At 39.4% G+C, this 17227-nt stretch overlaps 2 protein-coding genes and 1 pseudogene across 3 annotated transcripts; all 3 read right to left on the minus strand.

Annotated features, from left to right (window-relative positions):
- Positions 1-6474: 6474 nt before the first annotated feature.
- Positions 6475-7081, minus strand: LOC311230955 (transcription factor HES-5-like; the record flags this gene model as incomplete). The annotated part of the gene is made up of 2 exons (XM_084317410.1): positions 6475-6906; positions 7019-7081. The coding sequence occupies 2 exons, from the start codon at positions 7079-7081 to the stop codon at positions 6475-6477; spliced, it is 495 nt and encodes a 164-aa protein (XP_084173536.1).
- A 2669-nt stretch (positions 7082-9750) lies between these two features.
- LOC311230956 (transcription factor HES-5-like) lies at positions 9751-10339 on the minus strand (the record flags this gene model as incomplete). Its single annotated transcript, XM_084317411.1, has 2 exons — positions 9751-10182; positions 10301-10339. The coding sequence occupies 2 exons, from the start codon at positions 10337-10339 to the stop codon at positions 9751-9753; spliced, it is 471 nt and encodes a 156-aa protein (XP_084173537.1).
- A 6274-nt stretch (positions 10340-16613) lies between these two features.
- LOC311230969 (transcription factor HES-5-like) lies at positions 16614-17227 on the minus strand (annotated as a pseudogene). The gene is made up of 2 exons: positions 17136-17227; positions 16614-17027 (listed from the first exon to the last, which is right to left on the minus strand). The product of its transcript is annotated as a transcription factor HES-5-like (transcript).

A 17227-nucleotide genomic window follows, 5' to 3' on the forward strand; every position in this document is an offset into this window, starting at 1 on the left:
TGTTTAGAGCAAGGTGTGTGCCCTGAGATCTGGAAGGAAGCCAATGTTATCCCATTACCTAAAGACAAAAGAAAAACCTTCACTGGTTCCAATAGTTGACCCATAAGTCTCCTCCCAGTGTTAAGTAAAATAATAGAAAAAATGTTATACACCCAAATTCAAAACTACTTTTCAAGTAATAGTCTGATATAGAGATGGTCACTCTACAAGTACAGCACTTGCCCAAATGACCGACGAATGGTTTAAGAGCATGGATGATAGGAGGCTTGTTGGAGCTGTGATGTTAGACTTTAGCGCAGCTTTCTATGTGATCGATCATAGTCTGCTGCTGAACAAACTCAAATGCTATGGCTTTGGCTCTGTTGCTATGTGTTGGATGGAGACCTACCTGACTAGGAGAAGCCAGAGAGTATTTTTCAATGGGAGCTTTTCTGAAAGTAAGGTGTTGCAGTGTGGGGTCCCACAGGGAAGTTCGCTTGGGCCTTTGCTATACTCAATATTCACAAACGACCTCCCTTATGTATTAAATAAATCTAGTGTAATCATGTATGCTGACGATTTGACAATGTACAGTACAGCATCAACATGTAGTGAGTTAAACAATATACTTGGAATAGAGCTTAAAGCCATAACAGACTGGGTCAACAATAACAAACTGGTACTCAACATTGCAAAAACAAAAGCAATGGTGTTCGGATCCAGGCACATATTAAGCAGCGATCCACAATTAAGCCTGACTCTGGCTGGTCAGCCAGTGGAACAGGTAAAAGAGGCTAAGTTGCTTGGCATGGTTCTTGATTCTGGTTTAAAGTGGACAAAGCAAATTGACAGTATCATAACAAAAATAGGAAGGAGCATAGCTGTGACAAGAAAATGCACAAAGTATTTAACACCAACCACTTTGAAAGAAGTCATCCAGGCTCTGGTTTTGTCACATCTTGAGTACTGTCCCGTCATATGGTCATCAGCAGCAAAAACACATTATACAGAAACTACAAATAGCTCAAAATAAGGCTGCAAGGCTAGCTCTCCACTGTTCAAAGCGCACTAACATTGGAGTTATGCACAGACAATTATCATGGCTTCCGGTTGAGAAACGTCTGCAATCCCGTCTCATTACTTTTCTCAGAAATGTTCAAGTTGTCAAAAAACCACAGTATTTTTATGATCATATAGTTTACATAAAAGAAGAACATGACCATATGACCAGACAAGCTACGTCAGGCCATCTAATGGCACCTAAACCGAGAACAAATCTACTAAAATCTTCTGTGACTTACAGAGCTATCATGGAATGGAACTCATTGCCAAGCTACTTAGCTGAAATAGAATCCAAGGCCACCTTCAAGAGGAAGTTAAAGTGCCATCTGCTGACGAGCATGCACTGAGCCCTTATGGCATAGCGGTGAAAACCAGTTGACTGTTGGTTGTGTTTAAGTTGATGGCGGTGAGTGCTGCTCAGGAAGCACTATTTGTTTGATTTTAGTTATTTTATTTGAATGCTTTTTGCTGGTGGATATCTTGTATAATATCATCCTAACTGATGTTGATAGTGATGTAATTGATGATGTGATTGATGTTGATGTTGATGATGATGTAATGTATTGAATGTTGTTGTATATTTGTGTGTGCCGGACCCCAGGAAGAATAGCTTTTGTCAAGTGCAAAAGCTAATGGGGATCCTAAATAAACATAAACATAAACATGTGGTTAGCGGAAGGCCTCTTTATTGGGTGAAACAAAACCTGAGCTCACCTAAAGGCTTGTTCCTTCACACTGACCTGAAGAGCAATGTCCATGTAGGGAGGCATTTTCAGATGTGAGTTTGGTGTTTACAGCCTCTCAAAGGGAAAAGGGTTGACGTTTTGGTCTTAGTCCAAATTAAGACAACCTAGGTTTTAAGAATCCCTTGCTCCTGTTGCAGCTGGTCTTGTGTGAGCAGAGTCTCTTCTCTGTAGATTCGTGCATTTCTACTCTGCATTTATGCTTGTCGTCCAAGTCGTCGTCTCTTCGGCCAGTCAGGGGCGTCGGAGCTTGGGACAATGGACTGAATTCAATGGCTGCTTCAACACAGTGTTGTTTCCTATGCCAGACGATCACAGAGGTCAGCAAAGTTATACCCTGATGTCTGTGAACATGAACAAAGACGTCTTGTGTTTCCTGACCTCATCACCTGTTAGAGTTATATTATATATTCGATTATATGTTTTATATATAAGATTCAAGATTTTATTTTGCCACATGTTGCAAGTAGGCTACACTGGGATGCTTACCCTCCACTCACTCACACACTCACACAGCATACTTTTTATTTTTATTTTTTTTACTAGAGATTCTACAATTCATGTAGCCAACAAATATTGTTCTGATTGGATTTGTTTTTGAATAGGACCAATCACATAGAAGTTCTCTCTGATGTGTGTGCACACTCATAGGCAGATAGTTGGACGACGTTCCCTTGTCAAACTGACTGTGACGTACAGGCATAGAGGCAGCTCTGTGTAGGAATTTGATGTGCGTGTCCTGTCATCAACTCAGTGAGTTGACAGTTTGAGTGAGGTATCTGCAACATAATCAATCGCTACGATCTGAATTGGACAGCATGCAGTAATTCATTCTTACCACTGTGACTTTTAAGAAAAGGGGTGAATGCTGTTGATGAGGTCACAAAGGTGGGCTTTAGTAGCGCTGAAAGCATCCCTGAATTTACTTGTGTTTATAACAGTATAATAAGTTACTATATAGCTAATATATTATAAATGTATAGTATATAGCTATATAGTAACTTGTCATAGTGTGAATTTCACCACACCTCTCTTCGCAGACCCTGAGGTGTGGCCAGCAATAGCAACCCCTCCCCTATCCCCATATAGTCACTTAAAGGGTAATTACACCCACATTTAATTTTATAGGGGCCTGTTTTGCAAAAAGCTAACATTTCCCCCAAAATATTTGATCCAGTTGCTCCCTGAGCTTTGAATGCAAGGATCAATTTGCACTGTTGCAAGATTTTATGAACATAAATGTTTTCCTATCTAAATGTATGTTAAACATCTAAATTAACTTGCAATCCACATGTCAAAAACAATGGTATAGTTCTCTACGGCGACCTACAAACTGAACCAGATGGTCGAGACTGGCTCTAAGCCCTCTGCTGCCGTAGCATGGGAACTGTCCTGGGGCTTTGTGGGAGCAGACACACTTCCATTGTGTGAGGGGCAGAGCAGGCTGCATACAGGAGTGTGGGAAGCCGTGTGTCCCCATGGCTCCCAGCTCTGCACAGGGAGAGGAGGGCGTGTGACTGGGGCACGTTCAGGCTTGTGCAGGGACCCAGCTGTTGGAGCTCAGAGGAGGGAAGTGTGCTGAGTTGCCTGGGGTCTACTGGGGAACCTGAGCCTCTGCACATAGACAGACAGGCAGGAGGGACCTATCCAGCTGTGCAACTAAGGGTATCTGAAAGTATACAGAGTACTGTCAACCTCTTTCAATGATGTAACTAACAACCCATCATCTACACTCATTGCACACACATCCACATCCACATGCACACACAAACACTCACCTTAACACTCACTTTAGACACTTTAACACTACATTATATCTATCTATTTATTAAAGAGATTTGCACTACATTCATACCTCATTTGCATTTGCACCTTACCTTAAAGTTTTGTACCTCATTGTCTGCATTTTTACTCGTTGTACTTAGATTGTACTTAGGTTGTACTTTAGATTGTTTATTGTATATTCCTCTTTTACTTACCTTTTTTACTGTATGAAGCACACTCTCAGGGGCTCATACAGAACCAAGCATTTCACCGTAAACTTCGAAGTACATGTATTTTATATGTGACAAATAATAAACAAACTTGAAACTTGAGTATGACTGTGGAAGCGGCCCAGTGGCTCTCATCACCCACCTTGATGAACCCCTCCCTCCCTCCTCCAGGGGGGAAAACAACAAGCAATCAAAAAGACGCAAGACAGAAGAGGGCCGCTAACCTGGAAAACCTGTATATGAAACCAGCGTGAATTCGAATATATGTATGCTTTGCTTTGAATCATACAACATGATTCAAAGCAAAGGGGCAGCAGTGGCCTAAAGGTTAGAGAAGCGGGTCTGTGACCAGAAGGTCGCTGGTTCGATCCCCTGGACCAACAGGAAAAATCTAGGCTGGGGAAGTGAATTAATAACTCTCTCCTATCCCCTTAACACCAACAGCTGTTGAGCAAGGCACTTAACCCCCAACTGCTCCAACGGAGTTGCTCAGTGGCCAACGGTGGCAGACTGTGGTTGTACTGGGCAGCTCCCAGGTGTCAATGGAACTCTGTGAATGTGAAGCAGGGTGTTCCTGAAAAAGAGCATCAGCTCAGCGAACCTATACCCTGGGTAAATAAAGGTTAATAAAAATTAAAATTAAAAATTAAAACAACATACTATACCTCTATGTTAACACTTTGAACCATAACGTCTTGTGCTTTTACATGTATTAATTGAACCACGCTCTCTGTACCTTCGTTTATGCTCTACACTCTCTGAGCTGCACAATAATTATACTCTGATCTCTGAGCAATTAGCCATTGAACCACATCAAGAGCTGGGGGGAAATTCCATTGCTGGAAATTGCCTCAGTTTCCTCGCTTCCCTGTTTGCACAGCCGATGACGTACGGAAAGTAAATCTTACCGACTGTATAAAAACGAGCCACACTGTAAAACCTTGGGCAGAGCTGATAGCTTCACTGTTACTACTGTTTTTGCTTTCTGACCTTTTGTAAATAAACCATGTCGCCTTTTTGTCTAAAGAAAGAAGAAAGGACTTCTTTTTCTGTATTTTCTTTCTCTTTTCTTCAGACTTCAGATAGAGAGTTTTACCTCTCAAGGGATTAGTAAGACCTTAGCAGCCCTATTTCCACCGTCACGTGGTTGATGAGGAGCCCTAAGGCCTGAGATATGGCACAGGGGGCCTCCACACCACTCGATAAAGGGCCAGCTCGATAAAAAGGGTGGGTATGGTACGAGTCTGACATCTATGTGCAGAGGCTCAGGTTCCCCTGTAAACATTCCTAACACTCTGTGAACCCATTCCAAGAAGAGAAAGGTCCAATAAGAGAAGTCTCGCACTCTATCACTGGTGGTAGTAAAGGATCATATGGCCTGCATCTCCTAGGGCAGTGGTTCTCAAACTTCTCTTTGAAGTACCCCCAAATAGACATTTAGGGGCCCCCATTTAATACGATTTTCTTCCAGGGACGCCCCCCCTAACTTATTGTGATATAATTTTGATGGAATTAAACTATTCCCCACTTTGAGAACCACTGTTCTAGGGAGAACAGGTGGGCTTTTGGACACATCCTGTCACCATACACACCCTCAGCAGTATAGCCCCTGCTGCAGGGGGCTCTCGTGGCTCTGGAGGTAGCGCAGTCGTCTGGTAATCGGAAGGTTCCTAGTGTCAGCATACCACCTGACACCTATACCAATAACTCTGACATGATATTCATAATTATTCAATGTAGTTGCACACCTGTATTTAAGGTTGGACTTACATAGACATATACAGTACAAAACTGACTTAATTAAGTCAAAATAAATTAGGCAAAATTAGGACAAGTAGGTTGCACTCAATTGATTGATTGGATTTGATTTATTAAATCAGACTCAATGAGTCACACCAAGTGTTAATTGCCTCAAATGAAGGCAGAGAAGTGGTGACACATCACCAGAATGACACATTTAAAATACCTATATGTCCAAATAGAATACAGGAGAAACATGGAACCTATTGCCTTTATAAAAGACACATGCAATTTTCTAAGAAAAACAAGGATTTCACATTGTGAGAACACAATGTAACAATGTAACTGGTTTGTAACAATTTCTTTAAAATATGCATAATATTTTGCAATACAAAACGTTAAGAGAACTGCTCTTAATATAGACCAGTTATTTGTATCAAAAGAATATAATTGTATGACAACAATGTGCAACTTCACAGAACACACACTCAAAAATGTGATAAAAGTTCATTATTTCCTTCAATTTGAAGGATAACACATTAACCTCACGTATGTTTTAGGTCAAACTATATCTTAAGGTGGTACAGTATAGCCTATAGTAGTGTTTAAGGGAAATGTTGATCCTATAACAGATCTAGCTTTAATAATCATAGAGATTAAAGGTCAAAATCATTAAACCCAGTATGGAGAAAACACATCAAGCCATTTATAGGGAAAAGGAGTTAATTGCTTAGCATACATTCAATTACTTAGCATCCGAGGTATAGCTCTAACTAAGCATTAGGCATTTTCTCAGATGTTTTCCCCCATTCATCCAGAGTGTCAAATGATAATCTATAAACTGAAAACTTTCTGTGCACAGAAAAAGTACACATTCAAAATTTGAATGATAATGTCCTTGCTTATAATCGTTTACCAACATTATTTCAGTAAATCTCAGTTGAGCTCCAGTGTCTCTACCAGGGCCTCCAGGGGGCGCTGTTGACTGGCCTCTTCTCTTTGGTGATGCTGGGCTGGACTGAGGAGCTCAGCAGAAGCAGATCACTGTCCCTCATATTCTTATCAGAGGATGACGGCAGGTTCTGGACGTGGTTCAACAGTCTTCTGTGGGACTGTGTCTTCATCTCATCCTTGGACAGGAAGTGCACCGTCTCTTGGACACACCTGGAGTAACCTTGATTGACAGCTGTTGAGCAGGAGGAGGAGCTCACTGTCTGGTACTGATGCTGTCGTCTCATCAAGCAAACTGTCATCTCCAGGATGTCAGCTTTCTCCAGCTTGGAGTCAGGCTGTTGGTTGAGGAACTCTGGACCCAGGAGAGACTTGAGCTGCTCAATGCTGCTGTTGATTCGCTCTCTGCGCAACTTCTCCACAAGTGGTTTTCTCAACTGTAGAAAAAAAAAAAGTCATTAATAAACATATTCTGGATTATCAGAGGATGTAAGAATAAACATTATGATAAAATATGAAAGAACTTCAATTTGGATGTCTTCAATTTACCTTGTTGGTCAAAGTCAGGTGCTCATTAGAATAGGTCATTGCTGCAGGGATTGTAGGAGCCATGGCTGGTCTCTGTAGAGGTCCCAGCAGAGTGAATCTGGTCTCTCTACTGGCTTCTTCACTCCTATTTATAGTCCCCAATCTACATTATGAATGTGTGGGTCTTGGTTTGGTTGGAGTTTCTCACACTCTGTAGCCAATGGGAGAGCTTGGTAAGACAATGAGCAATGCGACATGCTCACTGCTCTTATTGCTGGGGGACAATGGTTAGGTCTCAGGGGACCAGGTAGAGGGCTGGGGGTGATGGAGAGAGACTCACAGAGCTCTGTGTGAATCTGGGAAAGTGGTGACCCTGTAAAGAGACCAAGGCCTGATGTTGGGATCAATGACACAGACAGAGCACACGCTCATCATCCTGTCACACACGTGTGAGAGAGAGAGAGAGAGAGAGAGAGAGAGAGAGAGAGAGAGAGAGAGAGAGAGAGAGAGAGAGAGAGAGAGAGAGAGAGAGAGAGAGAGAGAGAGAGAGAGAGAGAGAGAGAGAGAGAGAGAGAGAGAGAGAGAGAGAGAGAGAGATTTACATCTGTATTAAGTTCATGCTTTGCTGCCATACATATTGGATTTGCTTTTGCATGTTTTGGAAATAATATATATTGAAGTTACAATCTCCACCACTTTTTTCCCCAAATTAGATAATGAAATGATTTCACTTTCCAATAATAGTGGTGGTCATACATGTTTTTCTTGCCTTGTGGCTGCTTGCAGTATGAATAGAGAGCTTCATACATGTTATTCTTGCCTTGTGGCTGCTTGGTATGAATAGAGAGCTAATCCAAGTTTTCCACGTGTTGTGTACTGTGGTCAAACACTACAAAAGACTCCGAATTGACTTTTATTAATGGCCATTGGCTTTGTGTAGCTTCCTAAAGACTGACGTCACCAACCATCTGTAGGGAAAGAAGACCATTGGCCGGATCGAAGGGTACATAATATGATTCAAGAAACATTCAAACTAAATAAAACGTCACAATACCTGGTTGCTTTTTATGAAGTTGGTGTAATATCTGAGTTCATGTTCACATTATAGGAATCCTTCTGTTGAACTCCAAATCTCAACACACCTGGAATTCCTCCACAAATCTATCAGCATTAAACAGCAGGGTGGGGGTTAGAGACTGCTTCCTCCTGAAGTGTGCCCATTCCCCTTTGAGAATAGCCAGGTGCCGGTGGGGTTGATGATGCTAATGACGCTGAACTGTGACTCTGCTCTCCAGAGCTTTCCCATCGACAGAGCTTCCACTAGTGACTAAACAAAGGCATGTGCCTGTTTAAATGCTAATTCATCCCCACAAAATCAGTTGTCATCTCTAGGACATTGAATCATTGTGTATTGTGTTAATTACAGCACAATGAAATTATAAGGTAGCAGTCCTTCTATGACAAGGTATTGCTATTTTTTCATCTACATGATTTCATGGAGCTGTAATTAACACAACACAAGGTTTCAATGTCCCCAATGACATCACTGGTGGCCCTAATAAAACGAATTTACTCTCAATAACATTCAACCTAAATTAATTTGTGCAAAACTGTTTACATATGTTGGATGTGTGAGAGATTATTTGCAAAATAAATCAGCAATTACATTTTTGGGTAAAGTGCCCTTTTAAGCCTAATGGAGAACTACACTAAAACAAAATATGTCTTGATAAAATAATGTGTCAAAGTATATGGAGAATCATGCACCCTAATATTTTATTTAGTATATTCATCACTTTACCATAATAGAGACTTTTATCTGTGAAATGAGACGGACAAGACAGGAGGATTACAATTTTTTTTTTTTATTCAGTTATTCAGTTTTACTCAATGAGCCACATCATGAATGCAAAATGCTTCTACTGAAGATAAACATTGATGATGCATCATAACTAAAGCTTGGACAGATCTCCAAGGACACATTGTACTCAATTAGAGTAGAGGTTATACACTGAACAACTGTCTTTACAAAAGACACATTCAATAAAATCAGCAAGATTAATATTGTGAATAAACATTATTCTGTCTTATATCATACTTTGTTAAAAAATAAGATCATATTTTGCACTTTGTAACAAAGGCAAGGGATAAAAAAAAATATATTTTGAATTAGATCAGGTATAGCTAATCACAGAGTGATGATAACAGGTTTGTACCCAGTTGGGTAAATATAGGGATAAAGATAGACATTGTCATAATAATGGCACTCACAATAAAACTATGATATTGATAAGTATTCCATTTCATCCATAGGATGTATACAAATGTTGCTCTTAAAACAGAGCAAGTTCTACATAATCATAGATTAAAAGATTGAGATGAAGCCCATTATGGGAGTGTTGACACAAAAGTGAATATTAAAATATTCAAATTGATCACCAAATTTCAGATTATAATTACCATGATAGTGTATTTCACAATCAGTAAAACCCTGATTGATTCATGCAAAATGCTGACAAGCTGATCTATTTTAAAAGGAAGATGCTATGGTCAACTTAGATTATTTTCCTCAGGAAATGCATTCGTACACATAAAAAAAAGTCTGGAAACCAAACCAAATAAGTAGATAAAAATACTTCTGTACATACAGAAGAACAAGTCTTTCAGTTATGAATGATAAGAGTTCTTAGACAATAAACTTGACCAACATGGTCATTTCAGCTTGCCTCAGTCAAGCTCCAGTCTGCAGGTCTCTACCAGGGCCTCCAGAGAGCGCTGTTGACTGGCCTCTTCTCTTTGGTGATGCTGGGCTGGACTGAGGAGCTCAGCAGAAGCAGATCACTGTCCCTCATATTCTTATCAGAGGATGACTGCAGGTTCTGGACGTGGTTCAACAGTCTTCTGTGGGACTGTGTCTTCATCTCATCCTTGGACAGGAAGTGCACCGTCTCTTGGACACACCTGGAGTAACCTTGATTGGCAGCTGTTGAGCAGGAGGAGGAGCTCACTGTGTGGTACTGATGCTGTCTTCTCATCAAGCAAACTGTCATCTCCAGGATGTCAGCTTTCTCTAGCTTGGAGTCAGGCTGTTGGTTGAGGAACTCTGGACCCAGGAGAGACTTGAGCTGCTCAATGCTGCTGTTGATTCGCTCTCTGCGCAACTTCTCCACAAGTGGTTTTCTCAACTGCAGAAAGAAGAAAGAAGTCATTCATAAACATATTCTGGATTATCAGAGGAAGTAATTAAGAATAAACATTATGATAAAATAGGAAATAATTTCAATTTGGATGTCTTCAATTTACCTTGTTGGTCAAAGTCAGGTGCTCCTTAGAATAGGTCATTGCTGCATGGCTGGTCTCTGTGCAGTAGAGATCTCTGTGTAGAGAGAATCTGGTCTCTACTGGCTTCTTCACTCCTACTTATAGTCCCCAATCTACATATGAATGTGTGGGTCTTGGTTTGGTTGGAGTTTCTCACACTCTGTAGCCAATGGGAGAGCTTGGTAAGACAACATTGTCTGTGGGACACATGCTCACTGCTCTTATTGCTGGGGGACAATGGTTATGTCTCAGGGGAACAGGTGGAGGGCTGGGGGTGATGGAGAGAGACTCACAGAGCTCTGTGTGAATCTGGGAAAGTGGTGACCCTGTAAAGAGACCAAATCTGCCGCCTGATGTTGAGATCAATGACACAGACAGAGCACACGCTCATCATCCTGTCACACACGTGGGAGACTGACGCAGCATAATGTTTAATTTCAGTCAATAAGAAATACCACAGAAAGGTGATTGGTCGGCTGCATTAATGCCTGCATGTGACCCATAGCAGTGAAACAGGAGGAGTAACTTTTAAGCTATGCCATCATAATTCAATGAAATACTTGATAAAAGGTTTATTTAAGTACACTATTTTGCAGATGATTAATACCCCAAGGCTCTATACTAGAAGACAATACAATGTAAAATATGTGCTATTTTGGTCCAAACTAATTTGAGCAACTTTGAGTAACTTTTACCCATGTACAGTTGAGATACTCGTTCCTGAACCCTGCAGTATGGTTACTGTGAAAGGAAAAGGTTTTTGCACTCAAAACATTGGATACGTTCATGTTAAATGATATACTTTCAACGTTCAAGTGAATTAGTAGTAAAATAATTGTGTACTTTTATTTCAGTGGGACTTTGAATGGAGGCTTATGTCAACTTCTCAAATTAAGGAATGTTGGTCAGGCCTGAGATTATACACGGCCTGGTGACCAGATGTCACAGATGTGCCGTCTGTCTCTGGGTATCTGACTCTCCACGTGAGGAGGCCGTTGATCTGAGGTTCCCACACGGAGCCCTGTGTGCTGTGGCCAGAGCCGTATACAGAGGGCTGTTGAATGGGCTTTTACTGATGGCTTTGGGATCTACGTTGAACTAGAGACAGAGCCTGTCGTCACCAACCATCTGGATGGAAGGAATACCATTGGCTGCTTTTTAGGGTTCATCATTAGTGAACATGAAGCAGAAATATCTAAAACAATAATCAATATATATATATATATATCTTTTTTTTTTACCTTTATTTTACCAGGCAGGTCAATTAATAACAAATTTCTATTTACAATGATGGCCGCCCTGGTGAGAGGACAAAAGGGTCAAAAGGGGACAAAATAAATAGAAAATCTAAAAATAAATAAACCAAAAAGAACAATCCAGATAAGACTATTGGACACAGACATTACTGTACATACTATACATCACAGGGGTAAGGGAAATAATTAAAACACACACCAAACAAACAACCCAATATACTAAATAAACTGTTTTGTCAAATCTTGAGTTTACTATATACAGTCTCAAGCTTAAGATGCACTGGTGGTAAGTGTTTTATCATCCCAGGACTGTCAGTTCCATCCTGAAGTGTGCCAGATGTTCTCCCTTTGTGCCAGTGGGGTTGATGATGCTAATGACGCTGAACTGTGACTCTGCTCTCCAGAGCTTTCCCACACTCTGCCCATTGACAGAGCTTCCAGTAAACAATAGGCGTGACGCGTGTGCCTAATTTATCCAATTCCCAACTATCCTCTCAGGGTAAACTTAGTTGTGTACATATTTTGACTTCAAAATACATCAATAAATCCATTAAAAAAAATTATAAAAAGAGGAACATCCAGTTTGTTCTGGAAAGGTTATGTTGTGAGATTTGAATAATCATTCAAATGTTATATTTGAAACCTGTAATTAATTTGCTGTGTTATTTTGAGATAACAAAATAAGTAATCAGAAGACTGCTTGAAAACGGATCATCCAAATGATAATAAGTCACCTTTTTGAGCACCTTTCATAATTTCATAATAAATAATAGCAAAAGAATTGTATTCCAAAATGAGATATCCCCCCATTTGGAAAAATACATACATTACATGTATGATGTATACACAGAGTTGTTAGCTATGTTTAAGACTTTTGCTTACAAAATATTTACAATTAGAGGGTATAATAATTTCTACTTTGGAAATATTGAACAATAAATATGAGATTAGGCTACCATATTTTATCCAAATCTGATATATAATCCATATTTATGGAATGAAATGTCAAATGTTGTGCTTTTTGGTGTGTGTGTGTGTGTGTGTGTGTGTGTGTGTGTGTGTGTGTGTGTGTGTGTGTGTGTGTGTGTGTGTGTGTGTGTGTGTGTGTGTGTGTGTGTGTGTGTGTGTGTGTGTGTGTGTGTGTGTGTGTGTGCGTGTGCGTGCATGTGTGTGTGTGTGTGTGTGTGTGTGTGTGTGTGTGTGTGTGTGTGTGTGTGCGTGCGTGACAATACTAAAGAACTAAACTGAACTGAGATATGCTAAGAACTGGTTCTCTCATTAGGTTTTGAAACTGTGATGTTAAACTGCTTGTTAATTGTTTTGAACAAGGCAAAGAATGTGCTTGATTATAATTCTATGCGAATATTATATTGTTCACTCATCCTACCATATTTGAGTTACTGTGTGGAAGTGTGGGGTAACACGTATGAAAGCAACATAAAGCCATTATTTATATTACAGAAGAGAGCAGTAAGAATAGTTCACAATGTAGATTCAAGAGAACATACCAACGAATTATTTATTAAATCCAGACTATTGAAACTTAAAGAGTTAGCTGAAATACAGACTTTATTAGTTTTGTTTAGAGCAAAATGCAGAGTATTACCAGCAAATATACAGAGGTTGTTCGTTCCCTGTCCAGATGACAGCAGAAGGAAATTAAATTTTAAACACCAATTTGCACGAACAACCTTAAAACAAAGGTGCACCTCAGTTATAGGTATCAAACTATGGAACTCTTTGCAGAACGATGAAAAGAGTTCCAATAATATATTTCACTTCAAAAGGTTGTGCAAAGAAAAGATACATAGACAGTATAGCACAGTTTAGTATAATATTGCAGTTTAGCGTGTCAGGACGTAGCATAGAGTTGTAGTGTAGGCCAGTATGAGTATAGTAATATAGTATATAGCAGCGTAACATAGAATAATAATATATTAAAATATTGTATAATACTGTACCAATATGGTGTAGAATAAATAGTATGATTTAGTTATATTATAATAAAATAGAAATTAGATAGTATATAGAAGTATAATACATTATATAAGTGTGTGTGTGTGGGGGTGTGTGTGTGTAAATGAATTAACCTAAATATGTAGTTTGACTGATAGATAGACAAAATGGGTTTATTTATGTTGATTTAATTTGGTTGTGTTGATGTTAAATTTTTATTTATTTTTTGCAAAATGGGTATATTCTGTTTGGTTTTACACAATATGTCTATCGGTGTGTTGTACGTGTGTAGGGGCAGGTATATATAAGATTTTTTCTTCTTCCTGTTCCTTTCGGCCATGGTATTTTTTGTGAATTATGTGAATATGTACTGTTGGACTGTGGTGATTCCATGTACGGATAAATAAAGTGATGATGATGATGATGAATTGTAATGTTGATGTATGTAACCAATCAAATGATCAACATTAATAGGATGATCTGAAACAGATCAATAGATTTCCACAGAGACCCATACCTACCTCTGACCTCTGACCCCTGTCCACCCCAAGATAGATCCTAAATCTATAATTTCACAGGGGATGAATGAATGAAAACTTTATTTAACAGATTGCAGAATGGGTACAATACAGTACGGCTCAATACACACAATTGTTAAGGGTTGCAGACCAGAGAAAAACATTTTGTCTTGTTTACATCAGGGTCCCCCATTTTCAATTCATAGCAACATTTATGACATACACAACATACATGACATCATGACATTTATGACATGACATACAGGTATATAGTACTGTTACATTTGTGACATATACGATATGCAAATATACAGTACTGTTAAACAGAGATCCTAACAGAAAATATATACATATGATGGGGAGGAGACTGTACATTAGAAGGGGGTGGGTGGGTGGGAGAAAAATATATACATACGGTGGGGAGGAAACTGTCTATTAGGAGGGGGTGGGGGGGGGGTTGGACATTTACGGTGGCCAGTTTCGGATTGCAGCCTCCCGTAGGTGCTCTTTAAGAGCGGTTTTGAATGTGGGTAGGGATTCACATTTCTTTACGGCATATGGGGCGTTCCACATTGTTGTTGCATAATTGCTAAACGTGTTTAGTCCCTTGTTTGTGCCGAATCTGGGTTGCACATGATTTGTGGAACTCCCTCTGGTGTTGTGGGCGTGGTATTCACTGACCTTTGGGAAGTATTTCGACATGTACATGGGTACCTGAGTGGTGTGTAGTGTATCTTGTAGACCAGGCCCATTGCAAGTTGCTGTACTCTGTCGTCTACTCTAAGCCATCCTAGGTAGTCAAAGTGGGCAGGGGTGAGGTGGGTTTTAGGAGTAAGGTCAAGTAGTAGTCTGACCAGTTTTTTTTGTGATGTTTGTAATCTTGTTTTAGCGCCTTTGAGGTGCTTTGGTACCATGAGGTGCAAGCATAGTCGTAGTACCCTTGAATGAGTACGGCTCTATTTTTTCCTTAGTTTAACACTCTGACCTATCATATCCTTCACCACAGGAACAATACACCTTTGTGACCTCATCGTTAAGGAGGCACATTTAGCCAATTTTGGGGGTCTGAACAATTAAAATGATATGGATGGAATTTGATGAGTAAGCATTTCTGTGAGAAATATGTGTAAATTATTACATCAGTGAGAGTATGATATGTTTAAACTTAATATGTAGCCTAACCTACTTACATAACAGGAACTGTCAATTATCTTACACTATTGTGGGTTGAACTTATTTTAAACATAATGGCAGCTCATATCTATTATCAAATGGCCACGTGTTGATCTGTGTAATTATACGTGTATACCTCCATTAACTCTTTCAAGCTGTACAGTTTTGGAATGTTTTGGAAATAATTCTCTCTTGGACCGCTACTACTCCAATAACTTGAGTGACCTGTGTGGTCATTGTTACAGTACATCATCATTAGAATGTTCAGTTCTTAAAATGAGATTGTACACCTGCAACAGTTAATATAGTAGAAATATTTACAAATGAAGCAAGGAAATATGAAAGCAAAAGACAAGATTGATGTTGAATATTTATTCAACCAAACTCAGAGAATTATAACAGGTATGACAACTTCAACTGAAGGCAGATAAGAGGTGAAGACACATCATAACAAAAACTTGGAAATATTTCCAGAACACATACTCATAATGAGTAGAATAATCTACTTGTCAAAGACAGACAAGGGATCTTAAATTGTAAGAACACAGCTTTCTCTGTTCTGCATTGCAGAAAACATAGTGTAACATTTTGTAGAACATAGCTAAGTTAAATAAAGAAAGCATCATAGAAGAGATCAGTTGTTGATCTTAGAACAGATCAGTTATTGATATTTAAACAGATCAGTTGTTGATCTTATAACAGATCAGTTATTGATATTTAAACAGATCAGTTGTTGATCTTAGAACAGATCAGTTATTAATCTTTAAACAGATCAGTTGTTTATCTTAAAACAGATCAGTTGTTGATCTTAAAACAGACAAGTTATTGATAATCACAGATTAATAAACCAGCAGTCCTCCTATGGACTATTTATATAACATTAGCTATAACAGGCTAAAGATAGACATTGTCATAATAATGACAGAGTCACAATAAAACTGTGATATTGATAAGCATTCCATTTAACAAAGGACATATTCAAAATGTTGCTCTTAAAACAGAGCAAGTTATACATAATCATAGATTAGAAGATTGAAACTCATTATTAAAGACACAAAGGTGAATTTTAGAATATTCAAATTGATCACCAACTTTCAGATTATAATTGCCATGATAGTGTATTTAACAATCAGTAAAAACCTGATTGATTCATGCTAAATGCTGACAAGCTATTATTTTTTAAAAGGAAGATGCTTCGATTCCCCCCCTCAGGAAATGCATCCGTACACATAAAAAAAGACTGAAAACCAAACCAAATAAGTAGATTAATAAATGAAACTTCTGTACATACAGAAGAACACGTTTTTCAGTTTAGAACTAATAGTTCTTAGACAATAAACTTGACCAACAGGGTCATTTCAGGTTGTCAGTTGAGCTCCAGTCTGCAGGTCTCTACCAGGGCCTCCAGAGGGCGCTGTTGACTGGCCTCTTCTCTTTGGTGATGCTGGGCTGGACTGAGGAGCTCAGCAGAAGCAGATCACTGTCCCTCATATTCTTATCAGAGGACGACGGCAGGTTCTGGACTGTGGGACTGTGTCTTCATCTCATCCTTGGACAGGAAGTGCACCGTCTCTTGGACACACCTGGAGTAACCTTGATTGACAGCTGTTGAGCAAGAGGAGGAGCTCACTGTCTGGTACTGCTGCTGTCGTCTCAGCAAGCAAACTGTCATCTCCAGGATGTCAGCTTTCTCCAGCTTGGAGTCAGGCTGTTGGTTGAGGAACTCTGGACCCAGGAGAGACTTGATCTGCTCAATGCTGCTGGTGATTAGCTCTCTGCGCACTTCTCCACAAGTGGTTTTCTCAACTGTAGAAAGAAGAAATAAGTCATTAATAAAAGTATTCTGGAGGAAGATATGAGCATGAACATTAAAGATCAATCACTGTGTTTAAAACTCCATGAACTTCAATTTACCTTGTTGGTCAAAGTCAGGTGCTCCTTAGAATAGGTCATTGCTGCAGTGATTGTAGGAGCCATGGCTGGTCTCTGTGCAGTAGAGATCTCTG

This window comes from Notolepis coatsorum (genome assembly GCF_963971535.1).
Source record: "Notolepis coatsorum genome assembly, chromosome: 6".
NCBI classification, from domain to species: Eukaryota; Metazoa; Chordata; class Actinopteri; order Aulopiformes; family Paralepididae; genus Notolepis; species Notolepis coatsorum.